General features: G+C 40.2%; 1 protein-coding gene across 4 annotated transcripts in view; it reads left to right on the forward strand.

The window, feature by feature from the left end:
* The window catches only part of LOC149305982 (cadherin-8-like), a 192,284-nt gene that overhangs the window by 67,918 nt on the left and 97,599 nt on the right, over positions 1-26,767 (forward strand). For all 4 annotated transcript variants that reach the window (XM_089476883.1, XM_089476882.1, XM_089476881.1 and 1 more), the window contains one exon: positions 11,436-11,730. In XM_089476883.1, the coding sequence (XP_089333009.1) occupies positions 11,436-11,730 (295 nt within the window). The remainder of the gene's footprint in view (positions 1-11,435; positions 11,731-26,767) is intronic.

Here is a 26,767-nt window from a genome sequence, read left to right on the forward strand (position 1 = left end):
AAAGGTCAAGAGGCGACGTGATAGCCCTGTTTAAATATTTGAATGGATATCATATTGACAGTGGAGCAAGTTTGCTTTCTGCAGCTCCAAAGAATAGAACCTGGAGCAACATATTCAGACTACAGGTATAGAGATTCCATTATTATTATTATTATTATTATTATTATTATTATTATTATGCTGTAGGTTTGCACAGCGCTGTATATTAGGAAGGACTTCTGAACAGTGTTCAACAGTGAAATAGGCTTCCTCAGAGTGTGGTGGATTCTCCTTCTTTGGAGGTTTTTAAACAGAGGTTGGATGGCCATCTGTCTGGGGTTCTTTGAATGTATCTTCTTGCATGGCAGGAGGTTGGACTGGATGGTCCTTGAGGTCTCTTGTAACTCTGTGCTTCTGTGATTCTAACCTTTCCACCCTGCAGTACCAAAGCCTTGATGTAACCCATCATACAGTAATACAGAGCAAAGTAAATATAGTATAAATGAGAAATAAGCCTGACAGGAACTCAGGCTGCTGACACACTACAGAATTAATGCACGTTGACACCACTTTAACTGCCATGGCTTAGTGCTATGAAATCCTGTGTTTTGTAGCATGTTATGGCACTAGAGTTCTCTGACAGACAAAGCTAGGTATCTCACAAAATTACACATCCTAGAATTTCATAGCACTGAGCCACAGCAGTTGAAACTGATTCAAATTGCATTATTTCTGCAATATATACGTAGTCTCAGAGGGACTCAGGGGCTGTACAGACTGGGCAAAGGGGGCAGAGTGGGGGCATGGTATCTGCATGCTGCACACCTGCTGCCCTTATGCCAGCATCATGACATGCGCTCAACCGCATGGTGTGGGACGTTGCTGTGCTTCTTTGGAGCACAGTTGAAATGTATTGTACTAAAAGAGCACCAAAAAGCTGCCACCAAGGGAAGGGCACCTTTTTGCCAGTGCTAAAAGGAGTGGCATTTTGCTATTCTTTTTAGTGCCAGCAAACTGCCGGATCGAGGCTGTGGTGCACAGTTGTTGTGACCCCAATCCGGCAAGCAAAGGGATGGCAGGACACCGCTCCTTTGGGACCATCTGTTGAGCCCCTCAGTTCCTGGCAGTAGATGACGTAAATATGAAAGTTGGTTGGTGATCACAAACCTTTACTTGTCCTAACTGCACTCCTTTTATGCACATAGATGGGGAGAGACCCCAACTATTAAGTAAATTATGATTTTATTGTTTGTAATATCAGAGTTCATGTTCAAAGTCTTGCTTTGTCCTTATTTGGGTATTTGTAAATGTAGTATGAGATTATTGGTAATTTTTGGATAGTGGTCTTTGATGGAAAAGGGAATTATGATATCTTCATTATACAGTCCGTGGTTACGACAGATGTAATAAACTACCTCCCCTGAAGAAAAGGGTACAGGACAGATAAGGATAACTGCGGAGGGAAGCCAGCAAGGTGACTGCTTTCTGCTGGCTCTGTCAAAGTTGGAGGCAGCCTTAGACAAACTGCCACAGCAGTGTGGGGTGGTAGGATCCTGACCTAGTGACATACTGTATCTACAGGATGGAAGAAACAGTAGCCCTAATATACACCTCTTTCTTTTTCAATCAGAATGTCTCATTTTCTATATATAGCAATAATAGTCCAGGCTTTTTCACTCTACCTCATGATGCTGTCTCTCTTCCAAAGACATACGTAACTGTTGGGTAGTTGTAGTCTTTATGGGAGTAATTTAATGTTGGATTGATGAGGATCCACTGTATTGGCAAACACTGTGCAGAGATTTCAAAAAATAGAAGTTGAAGCAAGACCATCAAAGTTGAATCATGGTGCCCACTGTGAAGAGAAGAGTTAGTCATCTGACTATTTCAAAGGATGATAAGAGTGGCAGAAATCTCTGCTTCTGAAATGGGAATAGTAGATAGAAATGTGTCCATAAATTGATGGCTACTTATTTATTTTCTTCTCATTACCTTGTAGTTTAGAAGATCCTTCTGAAATCCTAATCTTATGAATTTCTCCCTGAGATTTTGAATTCCACATTAGTAAATAAAAACAGGGACATTGATTCCCATTTTCAGCTGTGGAACTATCTTCCCAGAAAGCATATGTTGGCTCGGCCCTTATGGCTCTTCAGATGGCTGATAAAACTATACTCTTTGACAATGTGTGTGTGTGTGTGTGTGTGTGTGTGATACAATTTTTTATTTTTAAGAGGCTTCCCTGTTTTATTTCCATTTAATGAGCTTAGTCTTGGTTTTCTTTCATTTGTAATTGAAGCCCTCCCTTCAGCCACCATCTTGAGGGAGAGAGAGGCAGGCTAGGTCCACTAGGCCTGGCCTGGAAGAAGACAAGCCCTCCCTTCAGCCACCATCTTGAGCAAGAGAGAGAGGCAGGCTAGGTCCACCAGGGCTAGCCTGAAGAAGAAGAGCCCTCCCTCCAGTCCATCTGCCTTGGTTCAGGCCTCAGAGGGAGAGAAGAATGCTGGACCTGATCCCGTCCCCCCCTCACCATTCCCTTCTCCTTTTGTGTCATGTCTTTTAGATTGTAAGCCTGAGGGCAGGACACTGTCTATTATCCCCTATGTTGTAAACTGCTCAGCTTCCCAGTGATTGGGCGGTATATAAATAAATCCTATTATTATTATTATTGATATATTTTAGTGTTTGTTTATAGCTGTATTATCAGTTGTATTGAGCGCTTAAGCAGAAGCATAACAGTACATTAATGTAAATGCATTAAACATTAGACTCCTCCATAGCACCAGTTTGCATTGCTACAATTCTGACTACAGTTGGCCCTTAGAGTTTGGTTCTAAGACCCCCTGTGGATTCCAAATACGTGTGGATGTTCAAGTCCCATTAAATACAATGGTATAGTAAAATTGTGTCTCATATATAAAATGGCAAAATCAAGGTTTGCTGTTTGGAAGATGATAGATAGATAGATAGATAGATAGATAGATAGATAGATAGATAGATAGATATTTTCAAACTTTGGATGGCTGAATCAGTGGATAAGAAATCTGTGGACACAGAGGTCTCACTGTACTGTATCAGAATCCAGTTCTGCCACTTGGGGTGATATGCCTGTGTAACTAGTGACAAAAGGTGGAGACTTTGTCATTTAATCAAGGTAACTGTGGACCCAACAACCAGACTGACACTATCATCCACCTGCAAAAAGCAGCAAATGCAACTGTACAGAGATCTGCCAAATCCTAGCTGCTCAGTTCTCAAGGGTCTTTCCTGAGAATAAGACATTGTGGGAGAGATGTCCTTACAGTTGTGTTACTCCTTTGAAGTGAGGATCTTTGAAAGATCCCTTGCAGTGAGGCATTTGGGCTTTGACAGCTCTCTGGAGGGCTTCACCAATAGCAATCCCAATAGCAGCTTCATTTATATGTCGCTACATACCACACTGAGAAGTCTCTAAGCGGTTTACAACTGTAAGCTAATTGTCTCCAACAAGCCGAGAACTCCTTTTAGTGACCTTGGAAGCATGCAAGCCTGAGTTGACCCTGAGCCCTGGCTAGGGTTGAACTCACAGCCTTGTGGTTTGTGAGTGAGTGGCTGAAGCACTGGCATTTAAACACTGTGCTGACAGTGCTCCTGCACCAGTCATATGTTGCAGCACATGCTATTCTCCAAAAGGGAAGCTCACTTGCTTTGGGTGGCAGAACATCAGCCAATGGCAGCAGGTGATAAAGAAATGATGCCATTTGTTCAGTAATTTCAGATAGCAGGATATCTTGCACATCACTTGGTCTTCACTAAGCTTTCCTGTAAAAAAGATATGGTTGGCGGGTGCACAAGATAGGATAGTGTCTGCTGAATTGTGAATTAATATTGGGACCATATGGTTCATTTGAATAGTGACTGGGAAACATAACTCAAAGGACACTTTCTGAGATATCTAAAGCTGTCTCATTGGAATACCTTCAACATTAAGCATTCACATCTTGATATGAAACAAAAATCACAAAATTCTACTTAGTGTTTCCCTGTGTGAGAAGGATTCAAATGCAGTTTAACACAATCTTCTTGTTCATGTTAGCCAAAGTCACCTTCCCAATGGCTTCTAATTTTAGCAGAGATACTAGCTGCATAACTGATGTTTATATTTTTCAAATTCAGGATGTGTTTGACAGCCAATTGCTGGGAGATAGCATCTATTTGGACTGTCAGCTTTGCACATTATGCAGTCTTTACCAGAGTACTCACCTTTTAGATAACCACACACTGCAATTTATGTTGTTTTACCATTGTGCCAGCATGTTTTTTACCTGTTCTCAAATTGTGTTTTTCTTCTCCCTGAACTCAGTGTTTATTTAATGCTTTTACAAACCAACAATATGCATTCCCTTATCCAAATTCAGATTTCAGTTAGAAGAAACACAGCATTTTAGCATAGGTTGGAAAGTTGCATTCATCACAGTAACACTACCAAAATAGTTACAATATAAAGTAGCTATTTACTTATTTATCAGAAATAGCTCGTTGCCATTCATGTTACTTAAAGACACATCTGATTGCAGCAGCATGAAATGCAGCATCAGCTAGCTTTTGAAATTTCCCTCATTGTGTGAGGCCACAGACCTCTGCAATCATACCAAATGTTACATTTCCACTTCAAAAGGAGTAAGGTAACTCCTCATTAAGTTTAAACTGTAATGTAGTTAAACTTTTAGTATTGGAAAGATACCAAATCTCCCATCCTTTGTGGGATTTTTAATATTTCATATTGCAGGTCAATGCAAACATGTGTCTCTATGTGTGTATTAAATTCTCTAGAAGCACAGTGCTATGAAAATACTGCCTTTTGCCTGACAGAGAATCATGGCACTTGAAGCCAAGCTTTATGACCCCAGAAGGAAGAAAAATATGTTGCTGAGGCAGAAGCAGTTCCTATCTTATTGCATCCCTTTGGAATGGGTTCCCCACCCAACAACATTTTCCTTTCATGCAAAAACCAAGGAAATCCCTACATAGATTAGGGCTTCTTTGAAGAGCTTCATCAGAAAAATGCCTGCCATGGATGTACAAAAGATCCACCCATCACTGTCTTGTCCCAAGACTCATCTCTAATTTGTTGTAGGATGAGGGAGAACAATCCTTTCTTTGAAGGACTCTCAGGGGACCACCTTCTATCTACAATTGCAGTTAACGCTGCAAAAGGAGTGAAGTTCTTCCTCATCTACTGAGTAATATAATGTTGTTTTACCTTAATTATAGGAGGAAAGGAATTAATTGCACGTTATCTCTAAGCTCTGATATTTTCTAGCATCACAGCAGTCAGCCTGTTTAAATTACAGCACCATGGAGAGCAACCTTAGCAAGTGAAACAGCAGTTAAATGCACAGCATCCTGGCTGAGTCTCCAGTGAGGGAATGCAGAATTGCACTGATGACTGCAATCTGCTCAAGTTGATCAAACTGTTCTAGTGCTTTTCAGGCTAGGCTTTAGACCAAGTTGGCTTTGTGTGTTACTTTTACTCCTTTGCTGTGCTCAGTGTGCATTTTTATTTTGCCCCTTTCATACTTGGCGAAGTATCCAAAAAGTATTTTAGGGTTGTTGTTTTTGTGTGTGTGTGTGTGCTTTAATGGTAAGAAAACATAAAGATGTATTTTAAATAAAACAAGGCAAATGCCCCAATTAAAAATGGTGTTCTTCACTTTGTTCTCATAGATTAAAAAAAACACCACAAGTAGCTATCCAATTATTGCTGCTGGAAGACATTGCTCTTTCAAGGATGCCACTAACCAAGCATGCTTGTTAGATTTCATTTCAGTTTTGTCCCATATTATCTCATGCCACTCAACTTGTGTTTTTCATGTTTGTTTCCTTTCTTCTTTTGAATCCTCTCTTAAAAGCAACTAAATTGGAATAACTGAACCAGTGCTCTGAAACAGGACGAGGAGGGACACTCAGCATTTGACAGGGACGCAGAGCAGCCACATATTGTTTCTGCTGAATTAAGCTAAATGCAACTGGCAGGGTGAGTTGGGGGGATGCAGATTAGGAAAAGATTAGAGCTACATGTGAAATCCTATTCTACTGAATTCATCCCAAAGTTTACCTTTCTCCATATTCTCCATATTCTGTTTTCATAGTGAAACTTTGTTGGGTAGATTGGTAGAGTCCTAGAAGGGTGTGAGTGGCTTCCCTCAAGTAATATAACTCCTAAAAAATAAACGACAGTGTTGTACCTTGGCTACTTACTTACATATGTGTAACTATGGGGGGATACAGGCAGGCAGAAAGGGGCAATGAGATGCCGCCCATTTCTGCCCCAGTGGAGGCTGCAGCAGACAAATGCTATGGCCTCTGTAAGACCTAAAAAGAACCCACTCCCACCACATGCTGACACCTTCACACACAATTATGATGTCCATGCGGCGCTGTGCTGTTTGGGCATTGCACTATGTGGACGTCATCGTTGCATGCCCCATATGGATGGGCATGTGCAATCATGGTGCCCGTGCACTGATTGTAAGGCTGGGCATGTGTGGACGGCCAGACCTACAAAATCATAATTTTGGCCCCAGACTGGCACAAAGCGCCAGTCTGTACAGGGCCTAAGAAATGTCTCTTCAGACCTCCTCCTCAGCCCATGTTAAGAACCAGCAGCTGGATTAGGCAAAGGAGGTCCATTTAACTTCTGACTCGAGTGAAAAGAGAATGCCATTTCTACTCCAGTAGCAAGGGATGCTGTGACAAGGACTTCTGTCAATGATCCTGCTTCTGATCGTAGCAGCCTCAGTTGCTGGTGGCATGGAGGTGGAAATGCCATCCTCCTTTCATGCTGGTTGGAGGCTGAACGGACCCCCCTTCACCTGATCTGCCTGCTGACTCTTAAATTGGACTGTGGTGGCATTTATGTAGTCTTACTGGATTCAGAGCAGTTATGAATCCATAACTTGAGTTTACTAATCCCTAACTGCAATATTGAATGCCAGGCAAACACATTAATGGCTACTGTTCTAGTTAAATTAATTTGCAAAATCATGCAAGGGTGATTGAAGAAGTTTCTTCCTCTTCCCTAAATGCAAGTTGATGGGAGAAAAGAAATATAAATGAAAGAGCCTCATTTATCCAAATCTACAGTGATGATTATTGGCTTTATCCCAATGGTGAGGAATGCTGGAAATAACAATATAACAACATCTGGGGGATCATGTGTCTCTGCCGTCTGTTTTGCACTTTGATGCTGCTAAAAAGGACCAGTAGATACTCGAAGGGAAGAACAGAAGCTGCAATTGCAATATAAATTGTTCCCTGAGAATAAATGAACTCCTCCTCTTGAATGCTTATGCTGGTAAATGATCATTTAACCTGTAGGTCATTGATGAATGCATCCATCATCCTTCAGGTGACACCAGACACCAGTGGCATGAAGATAAGACCTCCTTGCCACCTAATGGTTTTTCATCTATCTAGCAGAAAGGCAAGTCGCACAGGACAAATAATAATAAAAAAAGATAGCTGGGGAAAGGTTCACAGCACGAGGAAGGTATTACAATTATTGGAAGCAGTGATGTATATAAATGAATGCAAAAGCTACTGGCATCCCTCAGTATTTCGAAAGTAAGCTAGGGCTTCTTAGTATTCAAAGAAAGTTGGGAAGGAATCCAAAAAGCTAAAGACACAGTATCTCTGGGTTCGTTAAACGCGATCTGTCTCTGAGATGAGATACTTCCCAAGAGGATTCCCCCATCAGGCCTGGGGATAATAGGATTATATATCTATATCTATATCTATGTATCTCTATTGTATAATTATATGCTATGAGGAGAGGAGTAAAAGAAAAAATCATTTGCAATGATCTACAAATGTACTTACCCCCCACCAATAATAATTTAATCGTGCGCACAAAAAAAGAGGAAGAGCATCTGGTGCGTCTTCAGAAATCTGCAACCAGGTTTTTTAAAAATGAGTTCATCATGCAGCTTGTGAAGGAGGGTGTGAAAAGTTCAGTCTCACTTCTGTTTTCTTTCTCCAAATCCCACCTGCTTTTTCTTCTAATTGTTGTTTGTTGGTTGTTTGCTCTTTTGTTTTGTTTTTTAAAAATTATTTTTTATACCTGCTTATTCCTCCCCCCTAAAAAAAATCAGGATGTGATGTTTCCTTTTTTAAAATTTCCTTCTCTCATGGATATCCCATATTTTGTTTTTTAAAAATAGCTTAATTGTTTAATTGTTTATTTTCTAGTTGAACTCAAAGGAAAATGTGCTTGATCCCCTAAAGACCTTTTATGGCTAACACTAATATTTTGAAGGATTGGGATTTGATATGCAGGAACTCCCAATCAAAGCATCCCTGACAGATGGCCATCCAGCCTCTGTTTAAAGACCTTCAAAGAAGGAGACTCCACCATTCTCTGAGGGAGAGTGTTCCACTCAGAGCCCTTACTGTCAGGAAGTTCCTCCTAATGTTGAGATGGAATCTCTTTTCCTATAGCTTACATCCATTGCTCTGGAACCTGTTCTCTGGAGCAGCAAAAAACAAGCTTGCTCCCTCCTCAATATGACATCCTTTCAAATATTTAAATAGGGCTATCATATCACCTCTTAACCTTCTCTTCTCCAGGCTAAACATCTCCAGCTCCCTCAGTCGTTCCTCATAGGGCATGGTTTCCAGACCCTTCACCATTTTTGTTGCCCTCCTTTGGACACACTCCAGTTTCTCAACATCCTTGAATTGTGGTGCCCAGAACTGGACACAATATTCTAGGTGGGGCCTGACCAAAGCAGAATACGGTGGCACTATTATCCTTTGTCTATACAACTGTAGGCTGCATTACTTTGGGCCACCCTTTGGTCTCATATGTACTGTTGATAGGTGTGGTAGTCTAGGATTTCTTCTTGACTGGAAGCAGTCTTCTTATCATCTCCTACAGTAATTGGCACTAGAACACAGTGTTTCTACTGGATTATTCCAGTCCCACAATGATAATGGAACTTCATGAAGAATACACTGCTTCAGAAGATTGTGGAAACGTATTCATACTATATCCATATTTCAGCAACTGGCTCTGCTGCATACCCCTTGACTGCCCCCATTTGACAGGACAGTCCTGATTAATCCTTGTTGTTCCATTTGTTTCAGCCATTTCAGCTCTTTCTGCCTCTCACTTCCCTCTTTGTCCTCATCTTACTTCAACTGCTGCAAAATAAGTTCAAACTGTAAAAGTAGTTTGCATTCAATTGCACTAAAATGGCCCAGAGGGATAAAAAAAAGTGCAACTATTCCCCAAGCCCAGCTGAGAGTCTTGTGGAGACTTTGGGAGGGAGAAAACATGGATTTATTTCTGAGTAGGTGCTAGTCTCCAAGGTCTCCTGATGGGCTAATGCAGCCCTTTGCCTGTGACTTAGGAAGAAGTGCTGAAGCTCAGGGAGAAGGGCTTGCTGCAGGAGGTGTTTTGCATGAGTGTGTAAACCCACCAGAGAACATTGGGCAAGTAACTCTCTCTCAGACCCAGAAAACCCTGGGGTAGATTCACTTTAGGGTTGACATAGGGTTGACTTGAAGACACACAAGAGTCATGCCTAGAGTCATGCTCTGTGAACTTTCCAAACCGCTTCAGAGAGACTTCTTTGGGATAATAGAATTGGATCTATCTAATGAAAATTGAAGGGTTGTTGTGCACCCTTTTTATAGATCTTGCTGCAGGAAAGCTTGACAGAAGGGCCTTAAGCACTGCTAAATTTTGCAGTCTTTCACAAGCCATTAACTTGGTAACAATACAAGGATGCTCAGAGGGACCAGTCCCCTGAAAACCGAGAGTTACTTTGCCCCAGCTCCTGTGTGTACCATTGTCCTCTGCCCTGAATCAGCCACATTGCTCATCCACATTCTTAGCATTTTGTTTCACATTTTCATAAAAACAGGACATGATATATCACAGTATGAGATGAAACAGAATTTCAGCATGTTACTCTGGCATAATAGGATGTCTTCCCCAGACATGATGAAATAAATATTTTACAAAGTCATGTGTGAAAGAGAACAGATGCTAGTTGGAAGTTTAAGTGGCTGTTTAGAGAACTGGTGTGCATTCAGTCCAGTGAACAACAAGTTAAATGTTGTGTTGGTTTTTTTGGCTCTTTTTTTTTTTTTTTTTGCAAGCTTAAAATGGCTGTAAAATATTCTTTGAAGGCTTGAATAAGCTAGTCTGCTTATTAGCTAACTATACTATAACTATACAATACTATAAGGGACACTAAACCAATAATGATAAGGTAAATCCTTCTTTATATCTGGGCAGCCATATGGATAAAAGAGAACCATCAGAGTTTAGTGGTCTGAGTGTTGGAATTGAATTCTGGGGGATGAGGGTTCAAATCCCTGTTCAGTCACTTTGGGCACACCACACTCTCTAGGCTCCAAAGGAAGGCAATGGCAAACCCTTCTGAAACTCTGCCAAATCAAGACAGTTGGAGGGTATTATGGCACTGCATACCCTGTATAGAGAATGCCCTTCAATGTCCTTTGAAAGTGCAGCATAAGCGTAGACCGTAATATTAGACTATAATGCCAATCCTGAACTGACAGAGTACACTAAATTGAATGAGTGGTCATAATTTATGTCCATGTGCATGTGAGTGTTGTGCATGTGCATGAGAGACAGAGAGAGAATGAGGACAGAATAATATGTGTGTTTGGTTGGTTCTGATTTGTGGAATAAATATGAGGCACAAAGATACAGGTATAGAGAACAAATTTACATTTCTGACACTTTCTGACACTTGTGAAACCTCTGCAGCAGAAAATTCACATTCATTTGTGATTTATCCTCTTTCTGTCTCCCTCTATCATTCATTCTGGCCTCACATGATTATGAGCTTAATGATCTTTAACCTTGGCATGAGCGAAGGATTCTGAATCTTGACAATTACTTTGCATTATCATACATATTTTATGGAACTAAAGAAATGTTTCTTGGGGGATGAAATTTCCACACTCAGTGGCTTCAGATATTATTTCTAGGTGTTTTTTTTCCCTGTAACATAAAAATTGGGATTTTGGAAAAAGATGGGGGCTTCCAGTCACTGCCATTTGTAGAGCTAAATCTAATTGATTCTTACCTAGGTCATCTGTTTTACTATTTTGCTATTAAAACAGGAATTGCATGGATGTTTCAGCTATTTTGTGGTGGTGACTGCTACCAGTTACAATAAAGAATGGGGAAAGAGGTGGTTGTGAGTGTGTGTGTGTTTGGTAAATATCACATTTATAAATTATACTCTATTTGGATTAGCATGCATGCAAATCATTCTTCCTTTCTGTGTTTAAGCTGTGCTACGGATCAACAAAGCCTGGACGAAAGCACAAATGGGATAGAAGGGGGGAAATATGTGGCAGAGACAAACCAAAAGCAAATCACAGAGTTCTATTTGTATCATTGAATTGCTTTTTTGTTTGTTTGTTTGTTTCAGCTACACACAGACTTGGATCCTGGAATGAGCAATATCAAGTACATTCTCTCAGGTGATGGAGCTGGGACTATCTTTGTGATCAATGACAAGACAGGGGACATTCATGCAATGAAAAGGCTTGACCGAGAAGAAAAGGCAGAGTATACACTGACGGCCCAAGCAGTCGATAGGGTTACAAACAAACCTCTAGAGCCTCCTTCGGAATTCATTATTAAGGTCCAAGACATCAATGACAATCCACCAGAATTTGTTGATGGTCCATATCATGCAACTGTTCCAGAAATGTCACTTGTGGGTATGTATTGGAACCTCCAGTTTCAAGTACTTGATAATGCTAGAGTTTAAATGGAGATCAATACATCCAGAGCAAATGGCTGATGAGTAGAAGATGTATTTCATTCCCATATCATATTTAAATTGGCAAATCCATCTGTGATAAATGCTTTCAGTACTTTTCGCCTCTTGAAATGTTGAATGGTTATGCTAGAATGACGTTCTTGAACAACACATGGGTTGCATTTGCATTCCAGTCAGGATGTTGTGGTCGGAGAAGTGGTTGCTGAAGCCAATTTATCAAGATTTGTTCCAACACACCACTGCAATCCTATTGGTATTTTGTTGATACTTAATTATCTGCTTATGTGTATTCTGCTATGCAGATGCACCACTTAGGAAATATGCCTACATAGTTATTTATTTTCCCACCCTCCAACCATAATTAGACAGTAATACTGGAAGGAAAGATGTTGGGTCTGAAGAGCTGATGGCAAAGTCCTTGAGTGGATTTAATCAATTAACTGTTTGAACTAAGAAAAGGCAAAGCAAAATGACAAAATGAGGAGCACTGAAAAACAAGGAAAGGAATGAGGAGCATTTCATCACTCATTTTTTCATGTAGCACAGGGGAAGGCTTGGAGCTTCACAAAAGGGTACACACATTATATATAGAAAGCTTTTAGTGCCTTCCTTTAAGAACCTTTAAGAACATTATTTCTTAAAAAGGTGTCAAGACCAGAAAATCAAATCTATGGCAGACTAAGGGTGGGGAATCTCAGGCTGAGGGCCTGAATCCAGCAAATTGCACATCTTCCTGCTCCCATGAGCTTTTATGGCCCTGTGCATGACCCCATGAATGCTGTAGGGTTTTCTTAGGCAAGGAATACTCAGAGATGGTTTTTCTAGCTTCAGATATTTTGTGGTTGTGACTGTTACCAGCTGCAATAAAGAATGGGGAAACAGGTGGTCATGGTTTCTTTTGGCTCTAGAACTTGAGGTTTCTCAATGCTGAGCTGAAGAAAGACTCCTGTCATGCATGTATCTGTGTGTGCCTTCATGTTACCTGTTGACTTTGATAGAGTTTTGTTAAGCAAGGAATACTCAGAGAAATATACCTTATATTTCAGAGGAAGGAAGTATCAAAACCTCCTCTCAGTATTCTTTGCTTAACAAACCCCATAAAATTCACAGGGTCTTCAGAAATCAATGGGCAACTTGAAGGCAAACACACATACATGACGGGAGCCATACCTCAGCTCAGTACAGAGGATCCTCAAGCCCTGGGGCCAAATCCTGCCTTTTGAGGTTCCCTAAACAGGCACATTCTTTTCCACATTATGCCATTGTATGGAAGTTTCCCAGCTTTTGTCTGTTCTCCCCCCTGTTCAAAGAGTGGGACATGCTTCTTCCAAGGTTTAGTATCTGGCAGTAATATATTTAAGTCAAAATATGGTGCCATTTTGGTCCCATTTATGTGCTTCTGGATTATGGTCCCATGAATTTCTCTAAAATTCCTTGGACTGGAAAAGGTTCCTTACTCTTGAAAAAGACATTTCATTAGCTAGATCAGATTAAAGGGAGCTGTTGGAAAATTTCTGTACAACAATCCTCTTCCTCCTTGGGAAGAATTCTGGTGAACCAAGATACTCTGGGATTTTTGCTTTTCCTTGTGCTTGTGTCACTGTTAGAAAATCAGGAACATGTTGTTTCAAATGTAGCCAAAATACCTACTGGTTAATACTGGTTGATAGCTAAGCTTTTTGTCTCTCAAACTAACCTGCCTCAAAATATGGGCGAGAGCATAAACGGAGGGACACATGTACTCTGCCCTGAGCAGTCCTGAGAAACTGGAAGCATACACGAAACAAATGGGGGGGGGGGAGATAGCTAAATAGTATGTGCCACATATCCATGCTATATTATTTAAGGTGTAGATGTCCTCTTTAACAATGCCTACCTACTTACCTACCTTAAATGTGTAGAAAGGTGTTAACTAGCTCTGCGGTATTTTTGTTATGTTTGGAAGTGGCCAGCAATATGACTTTTTGTAATTTCCATAAAGCTATCAAGGCAAGACACTCATAAATGTTTACTTGGAAAAGTGCCTGGACACTTTATCGCCAGCATTGCATCCTGTCAGGGTTATGAAAACAATGGACTGTCCTATTGCAGTTTTAAAACAGAACTGCAGCTGTACACAATAACGTAAGAGGTCAGGGCTGTCATTTTCCTGACAGGCAACACAACTGGTTGAACAAGGCCATCTTCCATTCTAAGTGCAATTGGCCCAGGAGCACTTCTGGATTTAAGACTGGGCTGGCCTGTCAATTATAGCACACTATAGGTGATATTTCAGGGGAAGGAACTGGCAAAACCATCTCTGTTTGCCCCTTGCTTAGGAAAAACCTGTGACATTCATGTCACCATCAGTCAGTAGGCAACTTGAAGGCACATGTGCCCAAAGGCTTATCTGGTCCAAAATGGTCAAACAGAAGGCCCCAACAAACCTACAAGGAAGGTATGAAGGCAATATGAGGGCATTCTTTTGGTTTTGTTTCCCTGGTAATTCAGAAGCATGTTGACTCTCTATTCTAGAGACAGCAAATAGCTATTGTTGGTGGTAGCCATTATCTCACTCCACCTCCCTGCAGCTATGGGCAAAGAGCTTGTCCTTCTGTACTTGCATTGCACGAAAGTGTAAACAGAGTACAGATAGAACCTTTTCCTTTATATTCTTTTCTCCACAGTGAAACGCTTTCAAGGTGTCCTACTTCCAACCTAATACACAAAAGAAGCTCAGAGATTTCGAGCCTCCTTCCCTGTAAGCCCCAATTCAGTGCAGCTGTTCTTAAGCAGTGTGTGAATGTCCCACTGAATTACTCAGGCTATGAATGACTGTAAAAGCAGTTCAGTATAAACAGTCAGTTCTACCTCTTAACCTTTCATGTAGTAGAAAATTCAAGCTCAAAGCTGCAATTTTTACAGCTTTAGCAGTTTTTCTATTGCTTCCATGTCTGCTGATCTCCTTCGTGCTTTTAGTCAACTGCAAGTGAGTTCAATAACAAAAAAATGGGAACACCAGCCACAACTATCATAGCACACCTGTAGCAGAAATCAGGTGGAAATTTAGAAATGGTGGTGGTGGTGGTGGTGGTGGTGATGATGATGATGATGATGTTAGTTTGGTTTTGAGGAACTGACAGGTCTGCACTGACTCTTGGTGTAACACAGATTTGAACTAAATAGTGCCCTGTCACATTTTCAAGTGTGACACGTTAACAAAATATATCCTTACTTCTCCAGTAAACATCTGGAAAGGTCATGAAATGCTTCACTTCAGAACATAAGTGAGTATGCCAGTTGGTTCAATGTTCTTCCAAGAAGACCACATCAGACTTTTGTACATAGAAAAGAAGCATAGCGATGATATAATTAATCAATGATTCTATTTTTAAAGGCAGCAGTGAGTAGTTTGAGGAATTTTCTTCCTGCTGTTAAAAGACTTTGAAGACAGTGTTGTTTTCAAAGACTATTCATAATTGAGAATTTATTTAATGCAAAATTCACACTCTTCTTTTTTACAGAAAGCAGCATTTTATGCAATGTAAACAGCATTTCACATAGAAATATTATTTTCTGCACAGAAAATGTTGTTTCCTAGAGGACAAAAAAAAAAATATGCTCTTCTCTGTGTAAAAATGTGGATTCCATGCAGAATAATTCTCAAACTGCAAAGATTATCATCATTGCAAACTTTGCATTATCAGGGTTTCCTATGTTCCATAAATATATTTTTGGAGCTTATTTCAAATATTTTCAACTATTCTTTTCATCCACACCATAGTCTTTATTCCGACCGCTTCTTGATAATTGTGCTGCTATATATGTGTCACTGTTTCATGCCTATTCATTAAGTGATATTTATAGTGGGACCCTCCAGGAAAAGCTTTATTTGCCCAAATTTTCCAACGAAAGTCTATTCTGAATAAGATATATATGAGTTTCTAGAAAATGACAATTTGGAGTCTAGCTTGTGCTTTATCACAAAAAGCTGTAATTGACCCTATAAACCCTGAAAATATACATGCTGAAATAGTATTGATGGCTGTAAAAGTAAACACGTCTCCCCTAATATCTGTTGCTGATATTGCTGACATTACTCTTGTTGATTGACTAACCTAAATCTTTTATGAAGAAAAAGTCAAATAAAAGGATAAGATAAATATCATTAAAATTATGGGCAGCGTGGAAAGAATGAGAAGGTAATTCTTCCTCTCTGTCTCCTTCAGGGAGAAGATAGGAACAATTTGAAATGAAACCAGAGCATCCCTCATTTCTTGTACTACATGTTGGTTACCCAGTGGATTTCATCAGCATTATGTAGTAGTCTGATCACTGAACTATGACTCTGGAAACCAGGGTTCAAAGCCCAACTCAGCATGGAATTCCATTAGGTGACTTTGGACAAGTCATATTCTCTGAGGCAAAGGCAAATCCTCTGTGATCAATCCTTGTCAAGAAAACCCTATGATAGGTTTGCCTTGTTGCTGTAAACTGCCCTTGGGTTGGTCTTGACCCATGGTGACCCTGTGAATGAGATACCTCCAAGTCCTAACTGCTCTGCTGAAGTTCTACGGGTTCAGAGCCGTGATTGAGCTGGAGCTGTGAAATGACAAACTGTAGTGAAGGACAGTTTTTGCTCCCTATTATGGGCTTCTAGGAATCATTTAATTCAGCAGCTTTCAAATGGAGAACCCCAGAGGTTTTTTGGAGTTGTCTCCAGAATCCCTGTCCATTGACCATGCTAGGGCTTCTGGAGGTTGAAGGCCAACAACCTTTGGGTACCTGGGCTTGGGAAGTACTGGTATAGCAAGAAACAGGGTGTAAGCAGTAGTTGATGTTTAACCCTACCACAATTGCTAACCATTGACTATGCTGTCTTTGGCTTCTTGAAACTGCAGTCTGAGCCACTCAGGAGGACCAGAGGTTGACAACTACTGGAGTAGATGGATCCTAGATCTGTAAGCAACCTTCACCAAAAACCCCATACATGTAATTATATAAACTATAGTTCAGCACATCTGGAGGCCACCAGCTTGGAAGAAATTATATGTTTGGTTGTGGAGAAATGGTGTGTGTGTCTGTATGTGTGAATAAAATTATTGCATCTATTGAAATCTACTGAACTGTCATGTTTTTAACACTCTCTCCCATTCTACTGTTTCCATCATGAAAAACCCTGTATGACTCTAATACATAAAAATCAGCCTTACCAGTTAATAGATGAACAGCTTGCTTTAGTCTAGGTTTTCATTAAGACAAGGCTGTGAAACATTTTTGCCTTGAAGTCATGTTACATTTTTACATGCCCTAGAACTGCAGAAGAACTTGTCTGTGCTGCATAGCCCTGGAGTAACAAAGATGTTGTATATGTTATTTCATTTTAAGTAAAATAAAATAAAATATAACCATGTGTAGTTATATGCAAGACAGAGGGTGAATGCATTAATCTCTTTGGCGCGCCACAAATAAAATGCCATCCTCTCAGTAAAGAAGAGAGGCTTTTTTTGGTGGGATGTTTGAGAAATTAATGCACTTGCCCTCTATCTCACATATAACTTTATGCAGCTATCTAAAAATGAAGTATCTTGTACGAAATCTTCTTTGCTTAAGGACTACACAGCATATACAAGTTCTAGTCTTGTAGGGCATATAGAGTTGTTCCATAACTCCAAAGATAAGTGTTTGCAGCAGCAATATGATCTTTGCTGCATAAGAAATGCACATCAAAGCAAGTTTTCCTTTAGCAACAGTGACAAGATTCATTTCCCCCCTCACTTCCTTAAATCACACAGATAAAGTGAATATAAGCTATTGAGAGATAAGCCCTGTTTATATTGGCTTGGACCCAGACTCAAGTTTAAATTCAAGCCATGTAGAAAAATGGTACTTAAGCCAGTCATAACTAGTTTGTTTGATATCAGTGGTCTGACTTAGCATAAACAAGTCTGGATCCATCAAACAATGGACAGATCTATCAGTCTTTAAAGTGCTGGTTCCCCCCAACTGGAAAACTCCTGTGTTACATTTGCATCACACTGTGACTTGTATATGTTTTCGTGTACATTTTTCACAATGTGTGTGTTCTGTATGAACTTTTACCCAAACCTTTTCATTTGTGTATTCTTCCATTGACTGAATTGAGTTTGTACAGTTTTTTTTTCAAATGCATTCATTTCCCCTCCTCAAATCCCATCAAAAGCTTGGACACATTGCTTTTTCACAAGCCATGTGGTTAAAATGGGGTGGGATTTATTTACTGCTCTGTGGAATCTACAATAAGCACAGCACATCCTAGGTAATGGAACAGTGGGCCTGAACAGAGAGACCAAAATAAAGCTGCTTTGGGTCACTTTGGAGGTATGCTGTTTAAATGATGCATGCATCCTAAGAGGTCAGAAACTGCCCCAAAGCCATGCTCCAGTCCTAAGTGCCATATCAGAATCTAATCACATTGGTCATACCTGTGTATATGTATTGTGCTAATATGTTATCTTGGTTAATATAGTATTGTAACAGTATTGCAGCGTATAACTTTTGTTCTCGGGAAATGATGGAAGAGCTAGTGCTGGTTTACACTTAGTAGTGGTTCAAAGGGGAAATTGTTGCCTGGCACAGAAATGTGCAGATGTCTGAGGGAGGTTCTCCTTCATCAGGACTGTCCAATGCGAAATGGAAAGCAGAGGCAAAATTGAAAGTGTGTGAGGGGCCGGGCAGGCTGGACAAACATGGTTGGAAGGACAGGCATGTTTTAATTTGTAAATGAATCAAAGTAAAGCCTGCAAAATGTTAGGATGGGACATTGTTAATTTTATGTCAGTGTTTGAGGATCATAGCAGTTCTGTCTGCAAAAGTATTCCTGCTAACACTTGTGGCTACTGGAATAAAGTTCTTGCTGCTTGTAATACGGAGGGCTGGTTCACTGAACTGTGGGCTGGAGAGGGCAGTTCTTGACACATTTCAGTGCTCACCTGCCCTCCCATCCCACTGTTTTCTGTACTGTCACCAAGGCATGACATATTTATTTAATGGCTACACATAGCCAATTGATCCTACATGTCCTACTACCCACAAGGATGAAGGAAGGGAAAAACTGCCCTCCTGCCTTTTCCAAACACTGCTAATCTGATGATTGGGCCAGAAATGCCCACTTAGCCTTGAAGTGACCAGCCAAAGCATGTAATGGCCCCAACAGTGGAGGGCACAGCAAACTGAAGAGCAAACATGCCAAAAGCAGAGTAAGATGAAGCTTTATACTCTATGCTAGCTTCGCCCTAGTGCTGGTTGTGTCATGTTGAAATGTGTCATGCTGCTCCATGCTGGTTTCCCTCCTGGGTACACAAAACTGCCCTCCCAGCAGCCCATAGAGCTACAGTGTGTTTGTGTGTATGTGCAGTCAAATCATGTTCCCAAAACTGGGAAGTTTAAATGTTATCATATGGGAATCTCTTGGTTGCTCTACAGAATTTGCATTTTTTAAAAAGGAATTGGGAAGTAATGTTTGAATAATTAAAAAAAAAGATAAAGAAACAGGAATGCCAGAATAAAGCTGCACAAACAATTACCTTAAATAGTGCTGTTGTTGATCTTCTTGATATCTTGTTCACATTCTAGCAAAGCAGTGACAATTTTCTTTCATGCGGGGAAGCAAGGGGAGATATCATCATAATGCAGGGTAAATTTTATTGGAAAGTATCTTGGAAGGAAAGCATATTCAAGTACAATTTGGAATCCACAATTTGGTACTGGTGGTTTGCCTCTCAGTGTGATAGCTCTTCCTATTGCTTAACTTTCAGTTCCTCTCCTTTTGTCTGGCTGCTTTGACTCTCCAGTGCTTAATGTTCCTCCATGAATACAGATAAGATGCTGCCTGTGGAGCTGATGTCAATAGTGCTTTCTCATGAATCAGCCTTTAGAGGACAGCTGGCTGAACAATTTGATCTCCCCCTCTCCCTAGGGGTTGAATGGTCTCTTTTGCCATATGTTTGTCTGTAGTGGCCTAAGGGAGCAAAGCCTCCAAAATCTGCTCCTACAACCTGGTTTAAACTTTCTAGCCTAATCAACCTTTGTGAAAGGAAGGAGAAGGAGAAGGAGAGAAAACTCCCAGGCCCAAAGAATATAAGCATGCTTTTCCCCTTCCTTTTAGTTAGTCATATTGAACTCAATACAACCTATGTCTGAGTAGACATGAATAGAATTATATAGCAGACATGAATAAAATTGCAAAGTAGATCATCAGATAATCATTTTATTATCATTTTTAGATCATCCCATTTGTCTTTTCATTACCTGGGAAGATTCTGTAATCTAAGCAAAAAATGTGGCAATCCTCTCTCTCTCTCTCTCTCTCTCTCTCTCTCTCTCTGTGTGTGTGTGTGTGTGTGTGTGTGTGTGTGTGTGTATATATATCAGGTTCTCATTAAAGTATGGGTTGTTCTGAATTAAACAAAGCCTGCTTAGTCTTCAAATTTTTCCCCCGAAGAAATACCAAATCTTTGATACTTTTAGTAATTTGAAATTTCAGAACACATTTCCACATTTCACAAGTGACAAATGCGGTACATGTGGCCAATCAACATGTGGTCAAGACAACAAAAGTTATTATTGAGGAAGAACACAAAAGCTAGGCGAAGCTGTAGCGGTTTACTTTTGCCTGACCGTACTGGGAAGGGCAGGATTCTACCTGCTGCTCTCCACTTCCTTCTGCTGAGTCAGTTAGTGCAAACGACACTTGCACTTTGGAGTCAGTTTGCAGCAGTCAAAGTAAGCTGAAATCTAAGAGGGAAAGTGGGAGGAGGAGAGATGAAGTAGGACATGGTAAAATACCTGAAACCTCAAACTGTCCTTGCTAAATTTGGACAGTTGGAGGGTACAGGAAAACTGCCACACTGGGTAGGCATGGTTTCATGGTTAGCATGGTTTCTAACAAGGGATTTAAGGTTATATGCAATTGCTAGTTCCCAAGAACACAGGTCTATAGAAATGAATGGAACTTGGTAAGTCAGTGCTAATGTAGATCTCGGAAGGTTTTCCCCCCTTCTTCTTTATGACTACAATACAGGTAGAAAGGCTGAAATCTATCCTTCATATCTGTCCTCTTCTAGCTGATGCTAATTCATCTTTAAAAGCAACTTCATGAACAGTGCATGTTAAAAGTGTTCAGTCAGTATTCCCCACCAGCTATTTAGTTAAATGTCTATCTAGGGGTAGCTGTGTTGGCCATACAGCAAAGTACAGTAACACCCCAAATCCACAAAACAGTGATACTTTTATTGGTATCCAGTAAATATATCTGTGTTTTTTGGATTTTGGATGTTATTGGACTTAGGGCCTGGACAGACAGGCCAAAATAAAGCTGCTTCGGGTCACTTTGGAAGTATGCTGTTTAAATGATGCATGCGTCCTAAGAGGCCGGGACTGGAGCGCAGCTTTGGTGCATCTTCTGGCATCTTAAGATGTGTATGTCATTTAAACAGCATACCTCCAAAGTGACCTGAAGTAGCTTTATTTTGGCCTGTCTGTTTGGGCCCTTAGTTATATATACTGAACTTAGTAATGTCTCCTAGTCTGAACCTCTCCTACCCCCCCGCCATACCTGACAGAAATGTTGTGTATCCATGTTCTAATTGCACTTGGTGATCAGTAAAGTTTAGGATGTGCTGATAATGACAATAGTGTTACAATAGTCTCATAATCATTATTAAACAGAGATCGTGAATTTAGAAAGTTGCCTAGATTTACTCCTTCATACTTGTTCCATATTCACGATTGTAGCTGGTGTTGAACAATGGTCTTCATTTAATATCTCATATACTTTGATTGTTACACAATACCTAACAGGTTTAAAAAATGCAATTTTTTAAGTATATGTTATTCAGATTGCTCTTGTATTCTGCAAATGGACAATTAGTCTGTCTGACAACCAAATGACGTAAATTATGTTTGACTCTCAACAGGAAAACAATCCAGTTCCAGAATATATCTGGAAAGTGGACGGTGTGAACTCCGTGGTCCTTTCTCATTCTTGCATTGGGTTGGATTTGAGGGGGAAAGATATCCAAGTACAACCAAGTATATGCACTTGCAGGCTGCAAACCTTATTTCTTGCCTTCTTTCTGTCTTTACTTCAAAGCAATTCAGAACAATTAGCCAGAGTGTGTGTGTTTTTTTCTTGAAGCAGTTGCAGTATCTTCCAAAAGAAATTTAAAAAGCACACAAAATGTGTGTTTAATGTGTCTCTAAATATATTAATATGTGACATAGCCACATCTTCAGCTATGCACTACAGTTTATGCATGCTTGAAGATTATCTTCTTAATCCTAACAAATCATCTCCCTTGGGCATGGATAAAATAGCACCTGCGGGCACTGCAAAAGTCTCATCTTTTAAGTACTAGGCAGAAAGAACTGTTAACTTCAACACCCCCAAAAACATGGGCCTTTCTTAATGTGTTCATGAGCTAAAATCCATTTGGAAGCCACCCATGCTCTGATTATGTGACTATAAACAGAATATCCGGAGAGCTGTCTCTAGATTTAAATTAGGTGGAGGGTACTTTGTATATTTCATCAAGAAATGCTGATATATATAATTTTAAACAATTAGTTGATCTGTCTAAAACTGTGAAATTATGCAGCTTGTTGGATTGCACATACTTGGTTCCAGGAGACCTCATTATACAGCTGTAAAAAGCCGAGGCTGCTGCCAGTCTGTTCTATTGTCTGTGTGCTGTGTGAAGAGACTTTTCTTCTGTGCATAATAAGTGCTTTCCAGATGTGAGGTTTGAATGTTTGAGACATACACACACTATGCATCCTGTTAGTTATACATAGCATCATCAAGATGCCACAGAGAGCAACTGCAAAACATTCCTGTCTTTGGAGACTGTAATTGCAAAACAGACGTCACTCATCATATGCATCAGCCTACTAATATTTTCTCCACTGCATTTGGTTAATTGTGCATTTACAATAAAAATCTGCAAATGTCCCCTCAGAGGTACAGTCCATTGAATTCAGTGCTTCTTATTTTGAGCACAGGACTGCAACCTAAATCATTCATGTTTGATAGTTGCTTTGGGTTTGATGGAGAACTGGCCCAAAATGTTCTCCCTTTGTGCAACTTCATTTTGGAGCCATGAAATTAAGGTTCCATTTGGGAGATTTGGGAGTGTTGCTGCATCTGATTCAAGATGGGAAGGGGGGGGGATCATGCCTGAACTATTATTATATTCCCACAAATCTGCAACTGAACATGGTAAATCATATCACGAAACTCTGAACAATGTTGTGGTCCCTCTAATAAATAATTAGCTTATTGAATTCACTATTGCACAATGTGATATAGCTGGCCTTAAAATGGGAATAAGTACAGGAATGCATGAAGGGATGCATATCTACATAAGAGCTATGCATCCTGAGATCTATGATAGTCACAACCTATGATGCCAGAGGCAATGTGTAGTTCTGGACTTATCATTAGCCAGACGGACATAGATAGCCATTGATATTAGGGTTCAGGAAAGGGCAGAGAACAGTTAGTTGTTATCATATTTTTTACTTTCAAAGATAAAGAGGTGCTTCAGGGATCCTCTCCTCCCTCAGAGGAGAATACCTTTCCTGGATTTTGGTGCTCTATATCTTGACATGAAGGGGTTTCAGCATTTGTTGCTATACTTCAAGGCAGCTTGACAGCTTGGAACAGCCCTAGGAATATGCCTTGGAGAAGTGTGGCAAAAGTGGGAAAGGGCTATTGCCTTCATGACCTGGCTTAGATTTTTTTAGAGGTAGCCATTAGACCACTTTCATAGACTCAATGAATCATAAAATCTGAAGAGTTGGAAGGGGCCATAAAGGTCACCTAGTCCAAACCCACAATACAAGAATATGCACTCGTAGGACTTCTGAAAGATGGCCCTCCAGCATCTGTTTAAAGACCTCCAAAGAGGTATCCTCCCCACCCTATCCCTGAAGTAGTCTATCCCATGGTCAAATAGCTTTTACAGTTTTTTTTTTTTTTTTAAAGTTGTGCCTAATGTTTAGGTGGAATCTCCTTTCTAGTAATTTCAAACCATGGTTAAGTTTCTGGAGCAGAAGAAAACAAGCTTGCACTGTTTTCTACATGACAAACCTTCAGGCAGGTACTTGAAGACAGCTTTTATGTCACCTTTCAGTCTTCTCTTCTCCAAGTTATATATAGCCAACTGCCTAAGTTGCTGTTCATAAGACTTGGTTTCCAGACTGTTGCCCTTCTCTGGATACATTGCAACTTGTCAATTTCCTTCTGGAATTATGATTCCCAGAACTAGAGACAATATTCCAGGTGAGGGATGGCCAAAGCAGAATTCAGTGGCACTAGTGTTTCCTTCAATCAGGATATTGTGCTCAGAAATGCATTGGATTTATTGGCTGCAATATCATACTATTGATTCCTGTTTAGTATGTTGTCTACTAAGGCCTCTAAATCCTTTTCACATGCACTGTTTTCAGGTCAGATGTCACCCATCCTGTACACTGCTTAGGGAATGCTAGTTCACTGATAAGCAGTATAGAAATGAACTTGCTAGTGCTATTGTTATTTTAGAGTTGTAAGAGCACATTCTCAGTGCAATGGTCTCAGTGCTTTTTCCCACAGCACTCCTGTACCACTCCATAGTGACTTCTGTAATAATGAAAAACAGGTTTTTGGTCAGCATTAGGCCTTTGTGAATGCCCACATATCAGCCCTTCTGTCTTTGCTGCCTGACATAATGCTTGGTTATTTCTGAGAGAAAACAGCATGCACTATCTGCTCTCACTATGAAGAAAACAGAGGAGCAATTGACAGACTTTCTCTTGGATGTATACAGATGTGTGTTTATAGTGCATAGAGACAAAGGACAAGACATATAGTTGACTCTTTGTATCTTGCCTCCCTCTCTCTCTGGATAGCAAATAATACATGACCTTAAGTCCCATTCTCCACAATGGTGGCATGACTGCTCTGGCACAGTCATGTGTATGCACCACTATTGGAGTGGGCCCTCCTGTGGATGTTCCAGTCTTCAGATGGCAAGCCCACATTTGGGAAGGACCAACTTTATGTATCCTGTTCATGCGGATAGCATTGGCCTCAGTAGTTACCACTATTAGCCATTCTCTGAAACCCCAGCATCATGGGAGGGCCGACCAAGAGGCTGATAAGCCTGACATTTAAATTTCCTATAATGCCCTGGAGTTCATTCACATGGCATAAACTCTATCCTTTGTGTCCCATCATTTGCTTGTGTGAGGTTGTTACTGCCTTTGAATGTAGACTTTCTTCTTTTCATGACAAATGGACATTGACAGGCTTCCTTTTCAATATACCAAAGAATCCTCAGAGCTAACCTCTTTCATGAATTAAACATTTGTGTTCATTGTGATATTTTAAAAAAGTGGAGCGAATGTTTCATAAACTTCAAGGTAATGATAATTTACATGTCAACAAGTTACCCAGGTTTTTATGAGATTATTGTAGTGTTATTTCAAGCAATATAGTTACCATGACAACAACCATCATGCTACCTATGAAATTACAGAAGAAGGACAGCTAGGTAAATGTGTGAGTTTGGAAATAAAGCTTACATGACCTAGGGACAGGGAGTGGATTAATGGCACCATTATATGGTCTATCCTTAGTTTCATTAAAATGCTCGGTGGTACATTTTAAGCATTCATTTATGCATAGAGAAGGCAAGAGTTCAGTCTCAAGGTTTCTGAACAGTTAAAGAAAATCATGGTAAAGCAGGACTGGAGAAATTTGGAAAGTCCAGTGTTCATTTCCATCAACATCACTACAATTGTCAAAGGCCACACCGTTCCCTTTTAACACAGCTGGAAGTGGCTGGGAACGGCAAGAACCCAGATGTTTAAGAGTTACACACTCCAGTTTCAAGGTCTTCATGGGCAAATTTATCATTTTCAGTTGATCGAAAACAATCCGTTTCCATTTTTTCTGTTCTCCTCCTTTCCCTTTCTGAAATTTTCCCCCATGTTCTCTGAACATGAAGAATTTGCTAAATTTTGAGTGCTTCATCTCAATAATATACTGAAATGAAATTCTCACTTGGATTTTTGCCAGTGATCCATGTACATTTGACCGTTTACTCACTCTGGATGTCTGAATTTTTGCCCTAGTCTCCTTCGAGTTGCATGCATGAAATGCTCTGCTGGCCCCACTCTCAGTATTATGTGGCCCAAGCCCTACTCCCTGATATCCAGATAGTTCTGCTTGGAGACTCCTCTAAAGGCCTTGGATGCCCTTCACAAACATTCGCTGCTGAGGATACAGTTCTAGATTTCTAAAGTTAAGGAATTGAATGAATATTCTGAAATTATTGGAAAACGGTTGAAAAACATGTTTTTTGAAATTTTAAGAATTCTGCGCTGAAAATAATTTTCTCAGTTCAGGACATATTCTGCACAAATTCCCACATGGTTGTTTTGTGCAGAAAACATCATTTTCTGCACATGAAACATCTTTTATTTCCCAACAGGAAATAATATTACTGCTGCACAGAAAAGATTACTTCATGTATAGAAGGTACTTTCACTTCTTTGTCAAATTTGCACATTGCTGACATGCACAAAATCAAAGTTCTAGTTACTTTTACAGTTATTGGAGAGTGGCCTTACTCAGTTATGGAGATACTGAAATATTGGCTAATACTATGTGTTCTGATCTCTTGTTAATGGCATCCCTACGGCGAACCTATCATGGGGTTTTATTGGCAAGATTTGTTCAGAGGAGGTTTGCCATTGCCTTCTCCTGAGGCTAAGAACATGTGACTTGCCCAAGGGCACCCAATGGTTTAATGGTAATCAAACCCTGGTCTCCAGAGTCCTAGTCCAATGCTCAAACCACTATGCCATGCTGGGTCCCAAATAAATAGTTGCTGATAACTTATTACATGAAGACACTCCTATGTAAACATGCACAAGTATATCGTAGGTCCCCTAAATCAAATGAATGTTCC

This window comes from Sceloporus occidentalis, unplaced genomic scaffold, assembly GCF_023333645.1.
Source record: "Sceloporus occidentalis isolate IW3139 unplaced genomic scaffold, rSceOcc1.0.p SCAF_10, whole genome shotgun sequence".
Lineage (NCBI taxonomy): Eukaryota > Metazoa > Chordata > Lepidosauria > Squamata > Phrynosomatidae > Sceloporus > Sceloporus occidentalis.